Source organism: Grampus griseus (assembly GCF_964374135.1).
Source record: "Grampus griseus genome assembly, chromosome: 3".
Lineage (NCBI taxonomy): Eukaryota > Metazoa > Chordata > Mammalia > Artiodactyla > Delphinidae > Grampus > Grampus griseus.
Genome location: NC_139019.1, coordinates 89061862 through 89083297, shown reverse-complemented (window position 1 = coordinate 89083297; position 21436 = coordinate 89061862). Strand labels below are relative to the sequence as shown.

Below are 21436 nucleotides of genomic sequence, written 5' to 3'. Positions count from 1 at the left end.
GCCAACAGGTACATGAAAAGGTGCTCGACAGCACTAATCATCAGGGAAATGCAAATCAAAACCACAATGAGATATCACCTATCACCTCACAATGGATAAAATGGCTGTCATCAAAAAGACAGGAGGTAACAAGTGTTGGTGAGGGTATAGAGAAAATAGAACCCTTGAGCACTGTCAGTGGGAATGTAATCTGGTGCATCCATTATGGAAAACAGTATGGAGGTTCCTCAACAAATAAAAATAGAACTACTATAGGATCCAGCAATGCCACTTCTGGGTATGTATCAAAAGGAAATGAAAACAGGATCTCAAAGAAATGTTCACTGCAGCATTACTCACAACAGCCAAGATACCAAAACAATCTAAGTGTCCATCAACAAATGAATAAAGAAAATGTGGTACATGTGTACACACACACACACCTTAGCCATAAAAAAAGAAGGAAATCCTCTATTTGTGATAATACAGATGGGCCTTGAGGACATTATGCTAAGTGAAATAAGTCAAAAAAAAATACATATACTATATGGTACCATTTACATGTGGAATCTAAAAAATCATAGAAACACAGAATAGAATGGTATTAATAGTTACTCGGGGCTGGGAGGAGGGGAAAACGGGGAGATGTTAATCAAAGGGTACAAACTACCAGTTATAAGATGAATAAATTCTAGGGATCTAATGTATAGCACGATGATTACAGTTAACGATACTGTATATAAATATGTGTTCCCACCACAAAAAAGAAATGGTAATTATGTGAGGTGATGGATTTGTCAACTAATATTATTAGAGTAATCATTTCGTAATATATACATGTATCAAAGCATCATTTGTACACCTTAAACTTATATAATGTTATACGTCAATTATTTCTCAATAAATCTGGAAAATAAGATAAAAAATAAAGCCTAGCCAAATTTGAATTATGGTTCCACTATTAATGGCTGTATAACCTTGGGCAAGTTACATAATTTCTCTGTGCCTCAGTTTCCTCATCTGTAAAATGGGGATCACTAATAATACCTAACTCATAGGATGGTTATGAGTGTTAAATTAGTTTGCATACACAAATCAGTTTAAATAGTGCCTGGTGTGGCAGGCAGAATAATGGCCTCCCAATGATGTCCATGTCCTAATCCCTGAAAACTGTGAATCTGTTACTTTACATGGCAAAAGGAACTTTGCTGATGTGATTAACTTAAGATTTTTGAGATGGGGAGGCTGTCCTAGAATATTCAGGTAGTCCCAACATAATCACATGGGGCCTTATAATGGAAAACAAGGTGATGGAAGAGTCACAGTCAGAGGAGATATGAAGACAGAAGAGCAGGTGAAAGTGATGCCAGGCTAGAAGGGGACCTTTGAGCAGCAAATGCAGGCAGCCTCTAGAGGCTGGAAAAGGTGAGGAAATGGATCCTCCCTTAAAGTCTCCATGAGGAAATCAGCCCTGCCAACGTCTTGATTTTAGTCAAATAAGACCCTTTCCAAACTTCTGACCTGTAGAACTGTAAGATAATACATTTTTCTTGTTTTAAGCCACTAAGTTTGTTGTGATTTATTAGGAAAGTAATACACCTGGCAGAGAGCTGTCCTATATAAAGCTCAGCAAGTATCCTTACACTTGAAGTCCCTGTGAGTGGAAGTCTGCCCAAATGTCCATCAGAAGAGGCGGAGAGCTGGGAGCCTAAGGAGCTGAGAGCCCATACAATGAAGCAAGGAAGGTGAGACCATGTGACTTTATAAGCTGTTTCCCAGGGGCATATTTTGATCTAACAAGACTATATACTATCTTTGAATAAAGGAGGCAGAAAAAGACGTTATGGTTAAAAATATTTTTCAGGGAAAGAAACATCCGTATCTTCATCCTGGACAGTTTTGGGATCAATGAACAAAAAGTGTTTTAAAGCTATCCTGGTGCTGTAGTGAAGCAGTGGAGGAAGAGGTTACTGCAGTTTGCCAGGTAAACATCGAGGTAGCCAGGGCCGAGCCAAGGCAGCAGAGGTGGAGGAATGTGAAAGGATTTGACAGGACAGATGAACTGGGCGGGGTGCGGGTGGGGGTCTGGGGGGCAGGAAAGCAAGAAAAATGGCCCCTTATTTTTGCTGAGACAACTGGGAGGATGATGGTTTTTGCTGGGGAACTGGGAGGATAGTGGGTGGCATTTTAAGAAAACAAGGAATGTTGGGGAAGGTACAGAGTGAGGGGCAAAGGTTCCATTCTGGAACTATTAGATAGCTCAACGGTGGTGTCACACTGACATGCAAGTCTGAAAGTCAGGAGAATATATAAACTTGAGTGGTCAGTATAAATATGAATTTAAGGCTGTGGGAATGAATGGGATTACCCAGAGAGAGAGTGCACAGATCTGCCTTTTATCATTGTAAAAGGCTCACCAGGCAATTCTCACACATATCCAGTTAAGAACCACTGCATTAAAGCTAAATATAGGAACAGTGATTTGGTAAAAGAGAGTCTGTATTTCCAGCAGGGGTGTCACCGTTATTGCCTTAGTTCCACGTCAGTCAGCTGCTATGCAACTATACAGAAAAATCCTGCTATTTAGTCAGATCTCAGGCACGTGACAGGAAAGCATTTTGGTTTGATAAAATGACAAGTCACCCAAGTGACCACTCCACCCCTTAAGATGTGCAGTGCTGAGGCCAGAAAGAGTGTGAACTAAGGCTGTGGCCACAGTTATGTATGTAACTCTACTACTCTATCAACAAGCCACAAACCACAATTACAAATGACCTTTCAGTGATTTACCCAGACCTGGAGCTGATCATGCCTGAATCTCTTCCAAGGTATTGTCTTTGTGCTTCTACTTGTCCATTCAGAGAAATAAATGCCCTCACCGTGGGAGCACAAAGAATACTTAATTACATAATACCCTGCCAAAACACAAGAGCCAAGGCACTCTTTGCCCTGGAAATCATCATTCATAAATCTCACACCTGCCTAGGTGTGACAGTAACAAAGGCTACTTGGATGTAGGTATATGAATAGAGTGCCGAGTGACTGTGAAGGGAAGAGCTGGGACTCCAAGTTCACCATCCCTTGCTTCCTTCAGGGAACCCAAAAGACTCCTCCTGGCTGCATGTGGGTAACCACTCTGTAGCTGCTGGAATCACTACAGAGGATCCCAGCCCTGACCCAGAAAAACAACAGACCACAGTGGTTCTCCCCATCTTTGTAATCCCATTCTCTCACCACCTCCAAAGTACGGTCAGGATTCCAATTGCTGGCAGCTTTCTGTGGGCTCCAGGACATAGCTCTCCTTCCACCCTATGGGTTTCCCGATGTTTATGGGAATTGAAACCCTATCATCCCCATCCACAGCAGCCCAGTGCAGCTGCACAGGAACCACCTCCTGTTGAGGCCACATTTTAGGCACCGAGCCACTGTATAAAGTGAAATTCTGCAAAACAGGTATCTTTTTAAAAATGATTATGAGAACAAGGCCTTGCAGGCAGCACAAAATGTTTACGTTATAAAATATTTTCATACAGTACAGTTTTATTACTTTCAAATATAGTTAATAACTGCAATTAAGTGGCACTAAGCAAATTAGGTGTTGACTAATAGAATTCTTTAATTCAGCACTTGGCAAACTCTTCCATGGGACATTTCTTTATAGTTTTGTAACTTTTTAAAAAATCATACTAATTTTTCTTCTAAAACATATTTTATATTTTAATGGAATTTCTATCCTTACCCATAGTACTCTGAGATAATATGTCAACAATGTATCCCACCCAAGAACATGCATAAAAATTCATGGGATACACTTTCAGACTGCAACAATTCCCAAGGAACCAGGATCATACTGTCATGCATTCATCTGATCAAAGACTTCTGGTCTATGTTGTTAATCTATCTTATATTTTTTGACATATGCCTGTCTTTGTACACAAGGGTTACTATGCACAATCCATTTATACTACCTAACTCATTCTCCATGAAGGAATGACATATATTATACTTCAGGATCTGCTAATAAAAGTTCTATCGACATATTATAATTTTACACAAGTAATGAGGAATACAATTTTAATGTAAAAAGAAAGTAACTGTCAAAAATGGAAAAAACAAATCAACCTAAACAGTGTTAGCCTATTAAAATAAATGCAATTGGCATGTCTAAGACGGTTTTTCATACAGAAATAGTTCTGGGGAATCTCTGAAGGCAGGATTGTATTAAGTAGATAATCAGCCTACCTTCAGTCTTGCTTATACTATTCATTTCCTGAATAAGCCCCTCTATTCCTTACAGACAAGAGACAGGTGTTTAGGCAAGTCCCACCTGAATTATTATAAATTCTGAATTTCCTTACTTTTCTTTCCAAGCATCAAATATTCTAAAGTTTTACAAATCCTTTCCTAGTGACTCTGTAAAAATCAGTCTGATGGAGAACAGGCTTGTGGTTGCCGAAGGGGAGGAGGGGGGAATGGGTTGGGAGTTTGGGATTAGCAGATGCAAACTATTATATACAGAATGGATAAACAACAAGGTCCTACTGTATAGCACAGGGAACTATATTCAACGTCCTGTGATACGCCGAAATGGAAAAGAATATGAAAAAGAATGTGTATATATATGTATAACTAAATCACTTTGCTGTACAGCAGAAATTAACACAACACTGTAAATCAACTATACTTCAATAAAATAAATTTTTTAAAAAATCGGTCTGAACCAATTGATCTACAAGGGCAAGGAGGAGCATGATAAATACCACAGACACAACAAAAGCAATAGTAAGGCACAATGCAACATAAAAGAATGTAAAATAGCAAACTTCTAAATATCATACTATCAGCTATCAGAGATGAGTTAAAGATATTAATTTCTTGGGTTCTTCAAATTTTTTTTCTTTTAAACCGTTATTGGTTAGATCTCCCCTGAAAGTCACAAGAAGTATTAGGGTTGGCCAAAAAGTTCATCCGAGTTTTTCCGTAACATCTTACAAACGAAATTTTTGGCCAGCCCAATATCTTGCATCTTGAGTGTTGTCATTTGGCCCTACAAATTTTCACTAATTGGTCTGGGGACAAAAAGAGTTCTTCTTCAGTTCTGGGGTGAGGGACATGAGGCTAGCCACCATTCAAATGGGACAGGCTCTTCTTTGCTATAAACAACAGGCAGTTTGGGGGTATCCTCAGAAATCTGTTTGATCTTCAGAACAACCTTGAGCTATGAGGCCCCTGCTTAGAGTGCTGCCTTTTGGTCTTTAATAAATCTCTCTTTTCCTCCCTCTCCCTCCCCCACCCCCCAACATACACACACACCCCACATGCACACACACATAGAGTAATCTATTTTTTGTTCTTATAACCTAGAAAAAATAATTTAGTCCCATAATTTGGGCCAAAGGTGAAATGGGCCTTTTTTCATTTCCTACTGAAATCCTTCTTTGTAATCCTTCCTTATGATAGCCTTACCTTTTCTGAGGTATGCTGACCAATGAACTGGTCTCTGACAATTTGAATACAAGCTGCTGCATTTATTAACATCTGCTACACAGTAATCTTAATCTAAGAAGCATAGCTTTTGGCTATAAGAAATGTTACTTGGCTCTCTGCTGTCTTCTCACAAGGTCCCATGTGAGCTCATTCATTCTCGACTGTGCTGATGATACCAGATCAGCATCTCCCTTCCCCGATCTCTCATTCTGGCACTCCAGCCCACTTGGCTATTTCCACTCACATCCACCTCATCATACACGAAACTGAACTTGGCTTCCCAAACTAGCTTATCCTTCCAACTACCCCCTTCTGCAAGCAGTACAAGCAGTCTCCAAATGCCCCAAAGGAAAAAGGTGGGAGAACCTTTTTTACTCAAGCCACCCATCATTACCCTTTATCAAATCTGTTAGAAAGCCCGACACTTCTTACAAAATGTCTCCACGTTTTCCCTCTTCCTCTTGATTCCAGCCAATTCAATACTGGTACAGGGATTTACTGCCTTATGTCTGTATTACCTCAAACAGATTCTCAGCTGCCTTCCTGCTTCTGAGTCTTCCTACACACCTGCTACCAGAATAATTTAGATTTAATATTCTCTTAGCTCCCTTCCAGGTCTAAAATTTTCTATGAAATTAATTCTCCAACATTGGTTTTCTCAAGCAGCTTCCTGACATACTCAATAACTTCGAATGGTTCACCACCATCCAACTCATAACTCCTCGCACTGGCTCTCAGGAAAATTCACAATCTGATCCCAAACTACCTGCTGTGTTTTCCCAATTACTCTTTATAAGCTCCAAATATTATAAATCAAACCAACCTCCTTACCTCTTCTCATTGTGCCAGGCTCCGAGCCTTCGGAAGCATTGTACTTCACACTAGGAATGTCTTTTCTCCTTTCAAAGTCCTACCCAATCAGAAAAGCCTAGCTTCTGTCCCATGTCCTTTGGTCAGTTGGAGCTAGGCCATTACACGAACTTAGTTCTGAATTCTCTTTAAGGCCTTTGCCCTTATATTAAGAATATAAATTAAGATCATGGACTCTTGTTTTATTCTTAGTTCCTTTATACCCAGAACCTACAACAATGCCTTGTACATAATAGATACTATATAAACCTCTGTTCATTGGTAATAGTTAGCATTTATTGAGCATTTGCTACATGCCAGGCACTGTTCTAACTTTTTTAAATTAACTCTTCTAAAGAATAACTAAATAACACTCAACTGTCTCTAATTGTTTCAGAAATGGCAGTTGTGTCTCCTCAAATAACTAAGAAGCTCTATCAAAAAGCAATTAATATATCTGGCATGTCTATCACAATTTCCATAGTACCTAACGCATAGTGAGTCATCAAATATATGCTGGCTGTAGTACAACGAAAGATCATTGAATTACAGGACAGCAAGCATGTCCCAGGTATGCTATGACTAGTTATGGGACCTAAGCCAAAAAACCAAAACAAAACTGCTGAGGTCCAGTTTACACGTCTGTGTCCTTATCTGAAATATCAAAGACTAAATTACCTAACCTTGGAAGGGCCCTCCAAAAATTCTATGACTCTTTCCTATTATGACTTTTCTGGGGAACTGATGACTGCTAAGAGAATGACTACCTCACTGATTCTAAAAACAGAATTTCAGGACTTCTTTTATGTAGAAAATAATTCTGAGAATGATTCAGACTGTCAGGCTTCCATCCTCTAATGCTCCACAGGTAAAAATGTTGCCACAAAGGCCAGGACCAATAAATTCCAGATTCCTCCACACCTGCAGGAGGGAAAAGAGGGTAAAGCTGCCAAGTACACCTTCAGGCCCAACGTACAGCTTCATCCTGAAGAGGAAGAGCTTCCCATTACAAAACTAAACACCATCAGACCTGGAAGAAACATGTATTTAGAAGAAAAAAAAAAAATTGGCAAGTTTCTCGGCTCTCCAGACTCCTGATTCAGGACAATAATGTTCACTGGTAGGATCAGGTCTCATTTGGGACCTGCTCTGCCTTTGCAAAAAGCAGTTGATTTTGCTGGACTTCTGAAGGCAACTACCTGCAAAGGCAGCCAGTGCAGAAATCCACTTACATGTGAAAAATGCACACATGCATATATTTGAAAATGAAAAAAAAAAAAAAACACTTAAAAGTTGCACTCAATGAGACGCATTACACTCATTTTGTTCAGAGGAAGTGCACTACATTTTAATGGTGACAGTAAAGTCTTTGAGCACACAAACGGGATGGTGGCCTGTGCCACAGGAATGATGAAAGTCACACATAATCATTAAGAAGCATAAAGAAGGATCAAAATTAGCAGGAATTAATTACTCTTGGATAACCAGAGTAGCACACTGCCCCTGCAGACACCCTGGTAGTCAGTTCTTTGCCTTCAAGCTGAGCAGTCGTCGGGGTCCCAGAGATGACTGCCAAGTTCCGGCCTAGATCTATGGTTTTTGCAGAAGATACCTTTTGCAGAAGGACCTGGGCTCTCCTTCCACGGTACTAACCAACCCAAGCAATCAGATTAGGCTCAGAATTCAGCCCATCTGTGAATTACAGCAAATCCAAGACACAATAAAGTCATGGTTTGCAATCTCAAGACTATGGATCAATTTTGCTTAGTTCATGCCCTAGAACCCTCTGTCCCAGATCGGTCCCAGAGTGAGAAATCTTCAGGTGATAGAAGGGAAACAAATTAAACATGTCAAGCATGCCCGTGCTCTAGTACAGAAGTTCCCCAAGGACCCTTGGAAATCTATGAAACACATAGACAACACAAGTTTTAAACCACACTCTCAAAACACAAACTAAGTTTGAGTAATGCTTACCTAATAACCAGTTTACGAGAACTTTGTTTGTTTTTAATTAACCCACCTCTGCTTCAACAGATCTAACCACACTATTTGCCTCCAATGTTAATAACAGAGAAATACGGTTTAAACCAAGGGTTCCAAACTTTTTCTGCAAAGGGTCAAACAGTAAATATTTTAGGCTTTGTGGGCTACACTTTCTGTCGCAACCTCTCAACTCTGCCCTTGTAACACAAAAGCAGCCAGAGATGATTCGATTCACAGGGGAATGAGTGTAACCATGTCATGACATATTTAACCATTTTAAAATGTAAGAATCATTCTTAGCTTGTGGCCCTACATAAACAGGTGTCAGGCCAGACTGGGCCCACAGTTAGCTGACTTCAGCAAAGTTCAAGACCACAGGCCTTCGGACAAAAGGGAAGGAAGGAGAATATTTGCCCCGAATTTCATTCTTTTCCTACCCCTACCTCCACCCCCTTTCTTTAAAAAGGCTGTTTAGAACCAAATGAAATGAACAGGAAGGAAGTCTCCATCCACTTTATTTTCCAGTTTCTTTCCCTGCTTTTTCTAATCTCAAAAAGGAATACAAAATGCAGTAACCAGAATCATCAGAATTAGCAGAAATAAAACAAGTAATACACTGAAGAAAGTAAATATCTTGCCTGAGAAAGCTTTAGACAACTCAAATTATTTTTGCATATGCCTTCCATACTACCTTATTACTAATCAATATATCTTATTTTCCTGTGCTAAAAGGCAAGGGGAATAAATCTAGACTACTGCTAAACTCTAACTAAGCTTGCAGAAAATAAAACATGGTCTATTTACTATCACTTGACCAAATGCTTTTCTCAGAATAATAAGCATGGTCCAATTTTTTTTAAATTAAGTTTCATTACAATAATCTTCCATTTTTAACTTCCATATGAACATAATCTACCCCTGTATTTTCTATAACATACTGCAATGTAGAATCCTAAAAATATAAGTGAATTTGGGGCATCTAGTGAAAGGATACATTTCAGTCATCAAAAAAAATGCTAGTTATCCTTGAGTATTAGAATTAAGCCTTTTGACTTAAATACAAGACATGACACCATAAAACTCCTCAAAGAGAACATAGGCAAAACAGTCTCTGACATAAATCGTACCAGTGTTTTCTTAGGTCAGTCTCCCAAAGCAATAGAAATAAAAGCAAAAATAAACAAATGGGACCTAATCAAATTTATAAATTTTTGCACAGCAAAGGAAACCATAAACAAAACAAAAAGACAACCTATGGACTGAGGGAAATTATTTGCAAACAATGTGACTGACAAGGGCTTAACTTCCAAAATATAAAAACAGCTCAAACAACTCAAAAAACAAACAACCCAGTCAAAAAATGGGCAGAAGACACAAACAGACATTTCTCCAAAGAAGACATACAGATGGTCAATAGGCACATGAAAAGATGCTCGACATCTCTAATTCTTAGAGAAATGCAAATCAAAACTACAATGAGATACCACCTCACACCAGTCAAAATGGCCATCATTAAAAAGTCTACAAATAACAAATGCTGGAGAGGGTGTGGAGAAAAGGGAACCCTCCTTCTACGCTGTTAGTGAGAATGCAAATTGGTGCAGCCACTATGGAGAACAGTATGGACGTTCCTCAAAAAACTAAAAATAGAGTTGCCATATGATCCTGCAATCCCACTCCTGGGCATTTATCCAGACAAAACTATAATATAATTCAAAAAGATACATGCACCCCTATGCTCACAGCAGCACTATTTACAATAGCCAAGACAGGGAAACAAACTAAATGTCCATCTAAAGATGAATGGACAAAGAGGATATGGCATACACACACACACACACACACACACACACACACACACGACTATTACCCAGAAATAAAAAAAGAATGAAATAATGCCATTTGCAGCTACATGGATAGACCTAGAGATTATCCTACTAAATAAGGTGAGTCACAAAGAGAAAAACAAATACCATACGATATATGTGGAATCTAAAATATGACACAAATGAACTTATCTACAAAACAGAAACAGACTCACAAACATAGAGAACAGACTTGTGGTTGCGGGGGGCGGGAGAGTTGGACTGGGAGTTTGGGACTAGCAGATGCAAACTATTATATATAGAATGGATAAACAACATGGTCCTATTATATAGCACAGGGAAGTATATTCAATATCCCATAATAAGCCATAATGGAAAAGCATATGTAAAAGAAGATACACACACACACACACACACACACACACACACACACACACACACACACACACACATATAACTGAATCACTCTTCTGTACACCGGAAACTAACACAACATTGTAACTCTACTATACTTCAATTAAAAAAAAAAAGAATTAAGCCTTTTGATCACTCCTTTCTAAAATGCAAAGTGCTAACAAAGTGCTATGGGTATAAAGAATAGGCCTTTGGCTAGACTGCAGCCAAAGTGGTTTTCAACAGGGTTGATTTTTTTCCCCCGGGGGACATACAGCAATGTGCGGAGACACTTTTGGTTGCTACAAGTTGGGGAAAGGTGTTCCTGGCATATACTGGGTAGAGACCAGGGATGCTGCTAAACATCCTGTGATGCACAGGACAGCCCCCCACATCAAAGAATCCAGCCCCAAATGTCAGTAGCAAAGAGTTTGTGAGGCAGCCAAAGGTAGAGATGTACACGTTTAAACTAGCTTTCTTCAAGGTTGATCTTTTCTTTAGATATAACATGTTAAATTTACAAATTTAACATGAAATATTTACTAGATACCTACTATGCACTGGTCTGCACAGAAGTATTGCAATACAAATAGCATTACCTTAAATACACTGTCTCACAGAAAAGCTACATTGTAACCTCAAGAGACTGAGTGTACTCAAATCAAATCATTTACTTCCTCCCTATCACAAGGCAAATTCAGCAATACTCAAGCACTAGGTCTCAACTCCATTTGAGAACAATCATCCCTCAAACTTGTTTGAACCTAAACACAGTTTCAACCTTAAAATTAGCAGCTTTGGTGTAACACCTGTAACTGAAACAGAAACCCCTTTTAGCTAAAATGGTCTACACTTCCTCTCCTGATCAACTTACTAATCACAACTGTGAAAAGAAGCAAAATTTGCGCTCTTTAGAGTTCCTCCTCCTCTCCTCCACATGTACTATAAAAGCTGATCTACCAGGAATATGACCACCAGGATGGAAGGGGCCAAAAACGCAATGAGGCCTTTATAATCCAGCAACCAGAGATTATATCCCAGCTGTTGAATATCCTCCCATTTTCTTACAGATCTCCATGGAAGTGAGGGAACAACAAGGGAAAACTAAGACTGCTGGACTCAAAAAACTAAGAGTAAAAACAAGGAATCAGAAGCAGCTACTGAACTACTCTTTCTAGGACAATCTCAACACTTAGTCCAGTCTGTCAAAAAAGGTCAAAGTTTTAACAGCTATCACCAAAATCAATAGCTGACTCAAAATAAAAAACAACAAATAAAAGTGGTAATTTTAGTCAATGTTTTGCCCACAGCCCAGATATCCTTTAATGCTAATTAATGAGTCACCGAGAAAATCCCCTTCAGATAAACAGGACTGCAACACCTCCCAAGCAAAAGCATTTGTTTAGGTCCTGACAGCAGTGCTGATCTGGAAATAACACATTCAATTCAATTTTAAAAATAATAAACTTAAGCCTTCAGACCAGATGCAGTCATGACTGTCTGTCCTAGTTCGTGTATAGGAAGACTCTTGAGTCTTAGTGAAACATGCTGGCAGGAGGAGTCCTGAAGGACTGCTGGACTCCACTCTGGAGGGGGGTGGAGGAAACCAGCCCTTTTCAGGGGCTTTCATGTTCTTGCACTCATTTCTCCTAAATCCCTGGTTGTCACCACGGTCAAGGTCAAAGTTCCATCACTTCCCAAAAGTCACAGCTCTCAAACAGTGTACCCCAAGGAATGAAAGAAACTTCCTTCTACACACCTGCACAAACCCTAACAAGAGCTATTGTTTATAAATAGAGTGCACTGGAGTGTGGAGAAGCAGGAAAAATCGTATTTTTCTATTTATTATTCTTAAGATTCACAGATTTCTAAAAGCAAGAAAAAACAACTGGGGGACTGAGGTCAACTTTAATTAAACATATACTGTGTTGAACGCTTAAGAAAGTACTAGAGATGTAAAGTGTTTAAGCATGTTTTTATACGTGTATTATATTTTCACAGTAAAAGTTAAAAAAAAAAAAGACATAAAAGTCCCCACCTACCAACGTCTTTCAATCAAATACTTAAAGACATTCACACTTTCTCACTTGATAAATGTTTTCTGGGCACCAAGATAAAATCTGAACTTCACTTTCACATTTTCCATCAGTCCCGATCTCTGAACTTTCAAGGGTTAATATGAATCGCTATGACCATATGCTATACTAGTTATTTAAAGATCGATCATTTGTTATACAAAACCTGAGTCATTAATTCTGCAGATTCAAACATAAGACATTAATAAGCCATCCTCTTATACACAAAGTAGATAGTAAGCAACTTGTGAAATCGCTTGTAGGAAGTGATGAAGAATTTCAGGAAGACCTTAACAATGTTTCTCCTTTCCATCTGCTCGAATTCTTACATTACCTCAAAGCACCTTCAGGGCATTAGGCCCTGGCCAGCCTCTCATTCACAGTGGAATTTTTATTAATTTTTCTAGCTGAGATTTATTAACCCTAAAATACACACAAGCTAAAACAGACAAAGCCACCTGTTGCCTCAAGGCCTCAAAGGAATTCCTCCCAGAAGCACAGGGGAAAGCCTTCCAAGGACTATCTCAGAGGCAGGCAGCTGCTCCAGGGTGGGAGAACCTAGAGCACCCAGAGTTGGGCCCACTTCCACCCCAGAGTCTGGCCAAGTGGTGGAAAACACACTTGGGGAGGAGGCAAAAAGAAAGCAAGCCAGAATTACAGCAAATAGACTGCTCTCAACTGAAGACGGTTTTAAAACATATCTTGTTTACATGATGGACCATGTAAAGTTCCATGTTAACTGGAAGGAACTAAAATGGACAATTCGGAGGAAATCAATCCCTTTCTAGAGAAATCATTCTACTAGACACCCAAAACGATTTATAGTGACTGACTAGCTTGGCTCTATTAAAACTAAGGAATTCAATACCCAAACTCATCAAAGAAATATAATTTAGTGCAACCTAGCTTTGCTATGCTTGGTGTTCTCATCAGATTAAGATTTACATAGGAGTTAGGAGTAGTGAAAAAATAAAAATCAACTCAAATGCTAGGATGCTATGCTGCATAATGGTTTTCATTATAATGTTTAGCTCTCAAGTGAGCTAGAAGACATTCTGGGAGAGATATAAATCTCAACCATTAAACGTTTCATAAAAAGGAGCACATTCGGTGGTCTGGAACTGAACCTGCAATATCTCTGAGGTATGCCTGTACCCTATGACCCAGCAATTGTACTCCTGGGCATTTTTCAGAGAAATGAGGGCTTATGTGAATGTTTATAACGTTCATAGCAGTTTTATTTGAAATAAACTGCCCCAAGTTGGAAACTACCCAGATGTCCTTCAATGGGTGAATGGTTAAACAAACTGTGCTCTATCTATGGAATACTACTCGGCAAAAATAAGGAACAAATGAAAAGATAATAACATCAGCAAAAAATAATAAGGAACAAACATGTAACAACCTGGATGCCTCTGCAGAGATTTAGACTGAGTGAAAAAAGCCAATCCCCCAAGGTTGCACACTACATGATTTCACCTGTCATTCTTGAAATGACAAAATTACAGGAATTGAGAACAGGTGAGTAATTGCCAGGGGCTAGAAGGGAACAGGGACAGGAGGAAAATGGTTGTGGCTATAAAAGGGCAATGTAAGGGGTCCTTGTGGTGATGGAAATATTCTGTATATTGACTGTATCAAGATATAAATATCCAAGGTGTGATACTATATTATAGTTTTGCAAGATGGTACCACTGGGGGAAACTGGTAAAGGATACATGTGATCTCTGTATTATTACTTATACGTGCATGTGAATCTACAATTATCTCAAAATCAAACACTTATTTTTTTTTAAAAAGGCTTAAAAAAAAAGCAGCACATTCATTAGGGCTTCATAATAAAAACTCCTTTAAAAAAAAAAGTCATAAGCTAAGGAGCTGCAGAGCATTATGCTCTATTTTCCACAAGCAAGTTGGGGGACTAAACAGTAGGCAAAGCATTACTAAAGGGGGCAGTACAGCATAGTGGCTGAGAGCTCAGACTCCAAAGGCTGCCTGTTGAAATCTCAGCTCTTAGCTGTGTGACTCTGGGCAAGTTACTCTCTCTGTGCCTAAGTTTCCTCACCTACTGGGTAGTGATTGTGTGAATGCAGTTTACCATGTAAGACTAAGACACACAGGCTGATATCAGACATACAAGAGTTAGGCTTATACAGCATTTATCCAGTCCACCTGCGTGGGGATTCAGTGGCTCTCCAAAACTAAATCAGCAAAGGTGCCTTTTGCACCGAAAAGCCAGTACTGAAAATCTGAGAAAGGCAAACTTAAGTATAAAACGTTCCACCTTCCAAACCCTCTCCCCTTGCACACAAAACAGAATATACGCAGGGCCTTCTCTCCCAGCAGCCACTGTCACTTTCCATTAAATGCTTTAGGTTGTAAGCAGAACTTCAGCCCCTTGACAAGGACTAGGGCTGGATATTAAAATATTGGAATTAACTTCTCCTAAGACGTCCCAGTAACCAAATGACTCACTCACTTCTTTAGAAACAGTAAAATGTCAAGGTTGCCAGAGAACCCCAGCCCCAGATGTGTGCATAAATCATTGAGAAGTGTTCATTAAGCCAAAGCCAAAGGACATTACTCAAGATAACACTTTAAGTAAAATCTATCAGTTTTTATGGTTTTTCCTGTAATGGAGAAAATTCGAAAAAATAGGATTGCTGGGGGGAAAATCACGGTAAGTTAAGCCCCAAAATTGTACAACATATTTTAAAAAAGGCTTAGAACTCCTCCTTTTGCTCTGGCTTCAGAGGGTTTACCCTTCCTCCCTCCCACCCCTTTTTTTAACTGTTTTATCCAATCTCATCAACAAGCACTGTATAAACTCTAAACTATTTTCTCTATAATACTACCTAAAAGCAGAAGCTTTTAAATTTTTTGATACATCTGTTTACAACCAGATTTTTAATATCTCTCATCTGCAAAGCATTGTGAATGCTCTGTATTGATGACACCATCCACAAACGGGTCTTTTTTTCACTTTCATAATAATTCAGGTAAAATTAGTAGTCTAATTTCATTAAACTCAAGCCTTTTGTCCTAGCGTTTCACAAGAACAAAAGGCAAGAATATTCCTTGGTCACTTACACTGTCACACAAAATAAAAACAAACAAACAAAAAAACACCAACTTGTTCACGTCCTACGTTTCTCTACCCTTGAATGAAGTAGTTGATAAATCAGCTTGTCAGGGTTTTGAGTTCTTCGGTTCATTCATTACAGGGGATACTACCCAATACCCAGTTTTACTAAAATTTCTGGATCGTACAGGTCATTGGCAAATAACTTGAAACAAATCGCACACGCGGTATATCCTCCCAAACAGAACCGATTGTCTCCATTTGCTTATTTTTAGTAACTTGAGATAAAAGACTTAAGACGGGTCGTTTTCCCAACTCGTTTGACAATTTGACCGCTGCCTCGGGACTGAGCGCCCCGTAGCTACAGGCTGGAGTATAACAAGCGCTTCCCCACTAGGCTCCCTCATCCGCTCCAAACAAACCCCATGTAATAGCTGAAGAATGACGACACTAAAATCAACCCCACAGATTCATACCTTAGAGGTCTGCAACACGGAATAAACTTTTTTTCCTCAAGCGACAGTGCAGTTTAAATAAATAAATAAATGTAACACCCAGATGGGGTTTATTTGATCCATTCCCGCGACTGGGTGCGCGCAGGGGGTAAGTGCAACTTAACCCTGTGTGGGCCTAGGGGCTCACCAACAGCTGTCAGTGGGCGCTGCGCCGGCGAGGGAGCGCCTCACGCCGCGCCGGTTCACTGGCCAGCAGGTGACCACCCCAACAAGCCCGGGTGCGAAGTGCGGAAACACGGCCACTTCCCCCTGAGCGCGATCCGGCCACCGCACGCCGCCTGGTACTTTGTTAACTCCGCGCGCCCGGGATGAGGTGGCTGCGGAGCCCAGGCTGGAGGAGGATCCAAGCCTCCTCCAGTTTGGCCTCGCCCTGCCGAAGCGCGGAGCCTCGGCGGGAGGGAGAGGTCGTGGAGCAGCGGGTAACTACGGGTCCCCACCCCTACACTCTCGGAGCCCCGTGTTCCCACTTCCTCGTTCCTTACCTGGGGAAAGGAGCCCTCGCGGCGCGGACTCTTGGGGTAGTCTAAGTGACCCCGATCCAGCATCAGGTAGAGCGAAAAGATCACCACACAAAAGATAGCGCTGCCAAACACGGTGAACTGGCGGCTTAACTTCATTTTTCCTCGATAGACTCGGGGCCAGGGCACTGTCCTCACGCGGAGGAAGAGGCGGACTGTGGACTCCTGGAAGCGGCCGCCGGAGGCTCCCTGCTCCCGGGCTTGTGCTCTCCGCGCTCTCCGCTGCGGATGCGGGTCCGGGCGGCGCTCCGCACCTTATCTCCGGCGCCACCACGCGCCCTTGGCCTTCGCCCCGGCCCACCGCCCTCTCTGGGGCCGGGCGTCCCTCCTGAGGCGGGATTCGCCTGCAGCCCGGAAGGGGCCCGCTCAAACTAGATCTCGAGTTCAGCGCCGGCACCCGGCAGGGCGCGCGGAGCAGGCGGAGGAAAGGTCGCTGTCTGGACTTCCTGCCACCGTCGCCCGACCAAGTCGGCAGGAAAAGTTTTCTCGACCAGGGCAGGCGTGTCCTCTTCACCCAGGAGGTGCCGGCTCGGCGGCTCTAGGGTCGGCGGCGCGGAACTGGGTCCGAGGAGCCGTGGGGAAAGAAATCAGGTTGGGAGGAGCCGGGCCCCACAACTTAGCGCCGGGACAGCCGGGCCCGCCCCCGTGGCACCGCCCCCGCCTCCCCCGACTGAGCCCCTTCCTGCTGCCGCCGCCGCCGCTGAGGCCGGGCCGGGGTGCACCCTGGGCGCGGGGACGCACGGGTCCGGCAGGAGTTTCCTCCGAGCGCGCGTCCGCCCGCCGGCGCCTCCCGCCCCCCACCGCCCTTTTCGCTCAGCTCTCGGACCCGGGCTGCGCTCGGAGGGCGCAGGGGGCGGGCGGCGGCGGCGCGCGGAGGAGGAAAAGGAGAGCAAGGAGAGGACCTTCCCCGGAGAGAAGCCCGCTCCAGCTGCAGCCGCGAGTCCCCTCCCTCCCTCCCGCCCCGCAAATGCGGAGATGGCGGCAGCAACGGCGGAGAAACGCCGGTTCTCCAGCGCCACTCGGCGCTCCTGCACCGCCCGCCACGAGCAGGAGGAGACAGCAGCGGTGCAGTGGCCGCTGGGTCAATAGGCGCCGGCAGCCACGGAGCTGAGCAGGCGGCGGGCCCCGCCTCCTCCCGACGCTCCGGGATGAGGGGGCGGGCTCCCCGGCGCCCAATCACAACGCGCCGCTCGCAGGGCCCGCCCCGCGTCGGCCTGCCGGAGCCCCCAGCGATGGGAAGACCTCAGACTGCTTTTGTGACCTGGGAGGCGGCATTGCTCAAGTTGAGGCCCCGAGAAACCCTGGGGCACCAGCAGCCCAGTTCTGCTGCGCTTTCTCCCCACTTCCTTTTCACTGCCCAGGTTTCCTGTCCTTGAGGTCCCAGGCCTGGGGTGCCTTGGACGGAAACTCGGTGAGGAGAAGGGGGCTGCGAATTCTGTTAAGACTCATCTTTTCCTCTGCGGCTTTTGGTGACGTCTGGGGAAACCTGAGGGAAAGGAGCCTGCCGAAGGACCCTCCAGACAGGTGTAGACGTCTGGCTACAAAAATCTGTGAGGGGAGCCTGCTTGTGCCGGTTATTGATTTATTGCCTCTCAACTCCAAATTCACCCTTTTTGACTGCACTGTGAAAATGGATCTGGGCCTTTTAAAGTAAGTTTTCCTTTGCCAGCAGGGGCTGAAGCTTTGTCCGTAGAGGATGTTGAAGAGACATTACAGGAAGAAAAGTATTTTGCTACCTGGTTTTGGTGCATTGGTAGGCAGGGTCTTGCAGCATACCTGGCTTGCTCCAGGGCCGAGCTCCTATGCTGCTCAGGGGCCAGCGGTTTCTTCCCACGTCCCCAAGTCTAGTGATTTTGTAGTAGGGGGGCTAAAGATAGACACTACCTCGAGAATAGCTTTCTGGGCACCCTGGAGGCAAGATCTGTAGCCAGTTCCAGAGGGCCGATTTTTCACAAGGTGTGGCACCACAGTGATTTCTCTGCCATTCAGTGAGCCAGGCTGTGCCCTCTCCAGTAATTTTTGGATCTTAGCCCTGGGAAGGGCTGGGGGAGCTCTTCTTTGCGAACTCTATCTCCTAGTCCAAGGGTTACTTATAAGGTTAGCTCCTTAAAGCTGCTCTTTCTATATTCTCTAGGGTTCTCTTGCTAGTGAATCTCTCGTTATTCCAAAACCCTGTTATAGTTAATAATTCTTTTTATTAAACTTTATTTGTAGTCCCAAGAGATAGACCTGCAAAGATAGGATTAGGAGTTTGGTTTGATTGGGCCTTTGGGCTTGAGCTCAGTGCTGAGTTCCTTGCCAAAGTGAATTAAGACACTAATAATTCATAGTACATGGGGCATCCCAATTAACCAGTCATCTGTGGCTGATTGTGGTGAACTAACAAGTTCCTTGGAGCCCCAAGTGGCAGCTACACTGGACAGTTACGGCTGTAAGGTAACTATAAGGACTATGGTGTGAGATGCATTCTTTTGAGTGCCTTTGAATGCTTTTTTTTAAAAAAAGTTTTTACAGTTTTATTGAGAAATAATTGACATACACCACTGAAAAAGTTTAAGGTATACAGCATGATGGTTTGCTTTACATATATTATAAAATGATTACCACAATAAGTTTAGTTCTCATCCATCATCTCATATAGGTACAATAAAAAGAAAAAAAGTTTTTTCTTACAATGAGCACTTTTAGGACCTGCTCTCTTAACAATTTTCCTATATATTATACAGCAATATAAACTATCATCATCATGTTGTACATCACATCTCTAGTATTTTTTTTAATTGTAGTTTATTTTTTTATACAGCAGGTTCTTATCAGTTATCTGTTTTATATGTATTAGTGTATATATGTCAGTCCCTATCTCCCAATTCATCCCACCACTACCACCACCACCACCCACACCTTGAATGCTTAAAAAGAGAAATGACAAGCACAGTTCCAAGTTATGGTATGAGAACCAGAGAGACAGACTCCATACAATTCTAAAGGAAGCTCTTATTGATTGTAGCAACAAAATGATATTACTGAAAATCAAAACACAAAATTTAAATTTTTACGTTACTGAATTACAACTTCTGTTGAATTCATGGATGTGTAAGTTTCTCATGTAAAAGTTAGGGTGCTGTAAAATAATAGGATCCCAAAACTTGGAGTGGGTTAGACCCAAATGAAACTGACAGTCTTGAACCCCCAAGTCACTCTGAGCCTCTCTTACTAGTGGAAGTAGGTTGCCCTCCAGTTTCTGAAGAGGTAGGCTTCCTCTCCTTGAAAACTCACCTGGGGCAGATGCCTTGAGAGGAAATTCACATTCTCCTCAAAACCCACAGTAATCACCCTCTACTACAGTGTACTCACAACTAGGATCAAATTTCAGCATGCTCCTGGGGTATAGATGCACACTCTGATGGAGGAAGTAGTAACTTACACACCAAAGTAACTACAAGACTTTGATAATATATAGGCAGAAACCTGGAGAACGTGTGGGAGTGGATTCTGAGGGTGTTAGACCATGGAGGATGGAATGTAATACTATACTGAGCCAAATTTATTGTTATGGTGTTTATTATATGTGTTAGCTCATGCAGCTAGAGCTTACTTGGTTGGCTGATGGAAACGTGGACTCATCAGCTGCCTGGAGTTTGTGAGGTTGAAATGCCGGAGCTTCCCTGACATGATGTGGAACAGGAAATACAAAAGTTTACGGAAATGTTACACTGGACTTATCATATGTAATCTGCATGCACATCCCCCAGCTGTGTTCCATACAAAGGCCCAGAAGATGCTCCTTCAATGAAGAATTGAGAAATACCTTAGTGAGGGGAAGACATGCATCTTTGAAAATCTCTGTGGGTGTTTCCCTCTGTAGGCCATGTATGACTATAGAGGATGCCACTATTGAGGTGCACTCACTGATAACAATGGGGATGACAGGATCCCAAAATAGCACAGACCACCAGAGGTAATGTGGGTACATCTGCCTTATGAAAGGGCAACAGGTGTGTACAGGCAATCAGAGTGCCTTGGCCCACAGAGATGCCCTAGGAAAAAAATAGATAGGCAACCTAACAGAGTACTACTTAATATTTATTAACAAGAAAAGCTCTAAATCAGGTAGCCAGTATCTGACCTGAGTCACCACAGTGGACTCTCACTCAGTTTTTAGACCTATATCAATTCACAGACCCAGAACCCCTTGATTGAAGGAGAGTCTGTGTACTCTTTAGGAATTACCTTGCACCACTGCCACAGTACACGTTGTAAATGTTCCCTCAACCTTGTCCCCCCAAAATGTGTGGCTATATACTAGAGTGGCAGTACGTTGGAGAAAAGGATATATGGAGATCTTTTGAGGTTTTCTAGACATCAGATCTGAACTGATGCTAATTCCTAGGGACTCAAAACACCACTGTGACTCTTCAACCAAAGCTGGAGTTTATCTTGGTCAGTAGATAGATGAAGTCTTAGCTCATATCCAGCTCACAGTTGGTTGGTAGGTCACTTGATCCACACACCAACTGTGTGATTATTTTCTCAGTTCTAGAACTGAGCATATCCCCATTTTGGCTTTCTTATCCATAGGATGAAGTCCATTATAATAGGAAGAGCTAAGTGGATGTGCCTAGAAATCTCACTCTCTTCCAAGATAGTAAAGCAATTAATGTTGTTACTGGGTACAAGCTCATGCTGCTCGCCGCATGACAGGCCAGTGAATCAAGAGACGGTATGTTGG

At 42.3% G+C, this 21436-nt stretch overlaps 1 protein-coding gene across 1 annotated transcript in view; it reads right to left on the bottom strand.

Annotated features, from left to right (window-relative positions):
• MAN2A1 (mannosidase alpha class 2A member 1) overlaps window positions 1-16806 on the bottom strand; it is a gene marked incomplete at its 5' end in the record, with an annotated part of 159180 nt that extends 142374 nt beyond the window's left edge. The window contains one exon of the mRNA XM_082651000.1: window positions 16672-16806. Coding sequence (XP_082507126.1) covers window positions 16672-16806 — 135 coding nt within the window. The remainder of the gene's footprint in view (window positions 1-16671) is intronic.
• Between the last annotated feature and the right edge of the window lie 4630 nt (window positions 16807-21436).